Below are 5,671 nucleotides of genomic sequence, written 5' to 3'. Positions count from 1 at the left end.
TTGAAATTTGAATTCCATTTTCAATTAAATTTACTTCTCCCGCATTTTTGTACATCCGACACGTGGTAGCACATCAACCATGCGATTAACCATCAACTGTTCATCTTCTGTTTGCTATTTAATACCCAATTTTTACTGTGTCATATTTACTTCAATCTGAATTTAATTCCTTCATCTACCTTAAACTTCTGTCACAAAATTCCTTTCTTAACTTCCCAATCAATGGCTATTTTTAATGTTGAAGATATTCCAAGCAGAATTTCTTCGATCTACCTCGATCGTGTTAGAGTTGCTTTTCCCAAATTTTTTGGTGTCGATGCTGTTGTTCCAGGCCCACATGATCGTGCCTGTCACCCTCCTTCTGGAAAGGTTGCTATTTACGGCCGTGCTTTATACTTTTCTCACCTTCGTATTCCTTTTACAAAATTTTACCTGGATGTTTGCTGTTTTTATGGTGTTAGCGTTGGACAATTTGAGCCTATGTCCATTCGTAAAATCATGTTGTTCGAGATGTATTGTATGGCCTGAGATATTACCCCTTATGTTCGTCTTTTTCTAATCTTGCAACCATAAAACGTTATGACAAAGGATGGTTTTGTCTTACTCTGGATGGATTTTTGCTTAATTCTGGTGAGACAAATGAGAATTGGCAGAGTACATTCTTCTTTATTAATAGCGAAGTTGACCCCAATGATTGCCTGCAAGCTAGCTATTGGCGTACGTCGCTTGATCCTCCCAAAGTTATTCATCCAAGGTTAACATCTGAGGAACGAAAAGTATTAAATGTGATTAAAAAAGAGAAGATTCTAAATCGTCATTATCCAGAACATATGCTCTCTCTATGCTCCCTTAATGCTGAATGGGATGCAGAAACACGTGGCTGTGCCATTGTTATGGTGAAAAATAAAGGTATAATTTGATTAGAATTTGGTTATCTATTGTTATTATCTGTATAATAATTACTGTATTCTTATGCTTTTTAGTGATTACTCTGCTCGCTGCTCTGCGTTACACCAGATTTAATGAACTGCAATTTAGATCTGAAAAATTGGTAGATCAGACGCTCGAAAATAGTTTATGTGAAAATGAGCTTGAGGATGATGATGATGCTCCTTTAAATCGAGCAAATTCTAGGAAACGTCGTGCTGCTGGTAACCTCTCTTTTGAATCAATAGCAGAAGAAAACCTTTATTGCTTTTTCCATATGCCTAGCAATGGTGGCTATTATAATGTTGATCCTGATAAATATGCAATATTGAATTGTGAATCTTCTTTTCTAGATTGAAAAAACTTCTTGAATAACAACTGTTATTTTAATTCATCCCTGGCAGCGAAAGAAGAAGCACAGAAGAAACTTGCTCTTCCGCCTCCCGCTCAGCGTAGCAGAATAGGGGAAAGCAGTTCACAAATAAGCATTCCCAACTTAGATACTACTGGCTTAACAACTCTCTTAGCTAGTCCTCCTGGTAATTATGAGGATTTTATGAAGTATCTTGAAGCGATGCTGTCGCCTTCACTTATTAAATTCTTTGAGAGTTTATCTGATGGTGATGCTCGAAAATGTCAAGCACAAGGCATTATTTAGAATATTGCAGCTGAATTCAATAATCTAAGGCGTTTAGAGCATTCTGACCAAGTGCATCGCGACAAATCTGAAAAAATTGAGAAAAACACAGAGGCCCTGAAAGCTGCAGAGCTTGAGTTAGATGCTGCTATTGCTGCAAAGAATGCTGCTGAGGCTCGTTATGTTGAATTGGCCGCCAAAGAAAAATGGTATCTTCACAAGATTGGGACATTAACTCAATCTGAATCAACATTAAGAGAACAATTGGAATCATGCCAGAGTGAAACCAGGCGTCTGATTGAAGGTGTTCCGAAAATTGTGAAGAGTGCTTTCACTTCTGAGAAGTTAACTAAGCCGTTCAACGAATTTATAACTGTTGCGCTGGACGCTGACCGGATACGGTTTCTTGAGAGATTGAAAAATGACATACCTGACTTTCCAAAGTCATTGCCGGAATCTCTTATATCTCAGTTGAAGCCAAATGCAGAAGATAGACTTAAAGTGCTTGGTGATGAAATAGAACATCTGTCTTTTCTTGAATTAGAGAATTTGTGTAATAATGCTGCTACATCGGTAGACGATGTTCTAAATTTGAAGTTATAATATGTATTGCTTGTGTTATCTATTAATTATATAATGTATATAAATGTTTTTTACTTTGCTGATGATTTTGCCAAAGCTTTATATGTTTGATTTGAACAATCAAAAATATGACTAGTCATATACTGTTTGTATAATTTTTACGTCATGACGGTCGTAGATACATTCTATTGCCTGGATGCTCAGCGGAGTTCTACGTTATCTGCTGCCATTTCAATCTTTTGTTTATGATTGAACTTCTGCCACCGAGGAATAAACTTCTCTTTTGCGGGCAGGATGACACACACCTTTGTGACATCTGATTAAAATCCTTGGCCGGATAAAAATTATGAATAATATGCCATAAGAAATTTTTCTGAATTCTTATTTCTTTTAAAGAAATTTTTACATTTATGATTGCATCTCATGCTCTAAATAGTTGATCAAGCTATTCGAACATGCAATACTACGCATAAAATTTCTTTAAACTCATTGCATTCCATGTTCATGGAATTTCTTCGCCGGAGGGCACTGAGAGGGTGTATGACCCATTAGAATGTGCCTTTACAACTTTATATGGGCCTTCCCAGCGTGGTCCTAACTTCCCTTGTTTTTCCTGCCTACTTGCCTCATTATCTCGTAACACTAAATCCCCCTCTTTGAATTGCACATATCTGACTTGCTTGTTATAATATTTTGCCATTTTCTGTTTTGCATCCGCTTGACGGATGGCGGCCATGATTCGCCTTTCTTCCAATAAATTCAAGTTTTCACGTAAGATGGATGAATTATTTTCTGTATCAAATGCCAAAATCCTTTGTGTTGGAACACGGATCTCAGCTGGTATCACTGCCTCAGTGCCATATACCAAACTGAATGGTGTTTCACCCGTGCTCCTTTTTGGCGTTGTGCGGTGAGCCCACAATATATATGGCATTTCATCTACCCACTTAGTCTGACTCAAACCCAACATAGCCTTTATGCCGACTACAATTTCTTTGTTTGTTACCTCAACCTACCCATTGGCCTGTGGGTGAGCAACTGAGGTAAATGTTTGTTTGATGTTTAGCTCTTCACACCAACTTCTGAAGGGGTTATCTGCAAACTGTTTTCCGTTGTCACTGACAATTTCATTTGGTAATCCATATCTGCACACAATATCGTTCCATACGAATTTCTTTATATTCTCCCCAGTTATTTTTGCCAATACCTTCGCTTCAACCCACTTACTAAAGAAATCAATTGCAACAACCAAGAATTTTGCATTTCCTACACTTCTTGGGAAGGGGTCTACTATGTCAATTGCCCATTTACAAAATGGCCATGCCGATGATACTGAAATTAAATCATACTTGGGTAAGCGCTGTACGGTTCCATGCCGCTGGCAGGCATCACATGTCTTAATTACGTCTGCTGTATCTTTGTAAATTGACTGCCAATAATACCCTTTGTCGCATAATCCATCCAACTATAGTTCTATAACCGGAATGCTGTGCACATAATCCCTCATGCATTTCCTTGACTACATCAATTGTTTGTTGTGGTGTTAAACACCTTAAATTTGGTGCACCGAAGGATTTTCTATAAAGTATTCCGTTTTCCAGAACATAAAGTGGGGCACTAACTCTTATCCGTCTTGCTTCCATGGTATCTGTTGGCAGTATTCCGTCCTGCAAATATTTCACATAAGAGGTTATCCAACATGATTCCCTTTCTTCAACTGTTGCAACCACAACCTTTTCATCAACTGATTTATCTTTTAAGACCTCCACCAAAACTTTCTTGTGCAAATGATCAAATGTTAATGTTGCTAATTTGCTCAAAACATCTGCCTTCTTGTTTTTATTTCTTGGTATCTGCACGACCTCTAAGGTCTTAAAGTTTTTTGATATTTTCTCAACTAATTGCAAATACTATTTCATAGAGACATCTTTAGCTTCAAACCCTCCATTAACCTGCTGTGCTACAATTTGAGAATCAACATATGCACGCAAATGTCTTATTCCCATTTCTGACGCTATACGGAGGCCGAAAAGCAATGCTTCATATTCTGCTTCATTGTTAGATGCATAGAAACAAAACCTCAATGCATACGTGTGTTCTTCACCTTCTGGACTAGTAAGTACTAACCCTGCACCAACACCTTCTTCACTTAATGCACTATCAGTATGCAACACCCAAACATGATTGCTAGCTTTAATGTTTTGTGGATAATCGACCTTTTCTGTTGTTTCTAATAAAAAATCTGCCAAAATTTGACCTTTGACTGCATGTCGAGGCGAAAAATTTATTTCATATTCTCCCAATTCAATTGCCCATTTTTCTAGTCGTCTTGATGACTCTGGATTTCTCAAAATATGTTTTATCAGCTGATCTGTCATTACCAGGATTGAATGTGCCTGAAAGTATCGTCTGAGTCGCCTAGCTGTGTGTGTTAAAGCATACACCAATTTTTTAATTGGTGGATAATTAACTTCACTTTGTTGCAATACTTTACTGACAAAGTATATAGGCATTTGTATTCCCTTTCGCTCTGCGATCAAGACCGAACTGATGGCCTCTGCGGAAGCAGCCAAATACAAAATTAACGTTTCTCCTTCTATTGGTGCAGTTAAAGTAGGTAATTCCTTCAAGAGTTGCTTAATATCCTGAAAATCTTTTTCTGCTTCTTCTGTCCATTTAAAATCTTTTTTTGTTCAAACAGCTCTTTAGAACCTTCATAAATGGTAATGATCGAGCTGCTGCTCTTGAAAGAAACCTTGTTAAAGCTGCCAATCTTCCATTCAGGCTTTGAACTTCTTTCTTTGTTTTAGGAGATACCATATTTTCAATTGCTTGAATCTTTTTTGGATTAGCCTTGATTCCCCTCTCTGTAACAATATAACCTAAGAATTTGCCTTCTTCTACACCAAAAGTACACTTCTTAGGATTCAATTTCACATTGACCTTTCGTAATGATTCAAACGTTTCAAGAGTATCTCTGAGCATACTGTCTTCTGTATGGCTCTTGATAACAATGTCATCAACGTAGTGTGACGACCCGGAAATTTTTGATCAAATTTAAACTTAATATTTATATGATTTCGACACGATAAGTAATGTCTGTAATGTTGAGTCTCAAAAATCTAGAAATTTTTCATATATGCAATTACCCTTCGACCATTTCTGACGATTCACGAACATTAATTGTAAATAGATATATATACATATATATATATATATATATATATATATATATATATATATATATATATATATATATATATATATATATATATGTGTGTGTGTGTGTGTGTGTGTGTGTGTGTGTGTGTGTGTGTGTGTGTGTGTGTGAATAATAAATTAATAAATGTTAATAAAACAATAAACGATTTGACTGATATGAAAATAATGAGATACATCATGATTTAGAAATATTAATGATGTATTAAATATATAATGTTATACTTATTTGTTTCAGATAAATATCTAAATAATAAAAATGTGTTATGTAAAAATATATATAGACAAAATATTATCGTGGCTATG

The 5,671-nt window shown here is 36.1% G+C and overlaps 1 protein-coding gene across 1 annotated transcript; it reads right to left on the bottom strand.

Annotated features, from left to right (window-relative positions):
• Window positions 1-2,648: 2,648 nt before the first annotated feature.
• On the bottom strand, window positions 2,649-3,116 carry LOC139868297 (uncharacterized). Its single transcript, XM_071856625.1, has one exon. The coding sequence runs from the start codon at window positions 3,114-3,116 to the stop codon at window positions 2,649-2,651; it is 468 nt and encodes a 155-aa protein (XP_071712726.1).
• Window positions 3,117-5,671: the final 2,555 nt, after the last annotated feature.

The sequence above is a fragment of the Rutidosis leptorrhynchoides genome, chromosome 9, assembly GCF_046630445.1.
Source record: "Rutidosis leptorrhynchoides isolate AG116_Rl617_1_P2 chromosome 9, CSIRO_AGI_Rlap_v1, whole genome shotgun sequence".
NCBI lineage: Eukaryota > Viridiplantae > Streptophyta > Magnoliopsida > Asterales > Asteraceae > Rutidosis > Rutidosis leptorrhynchoides.
Note: the sequence above shows the minus strand (reverse complement) of the source record. Positions and strands in the feature narration are given on the sequence as shown.

Bases quoted from the DNA above. Each gene is read 5' to 3' on its own strand.
- LOC139868297 (XM_071856625.1), bottom strand. From the start codon at position 3,116: ATGTTGGGTTTGAGTCAGACTAAGTGGGTAGATGAAATGCCATATATA.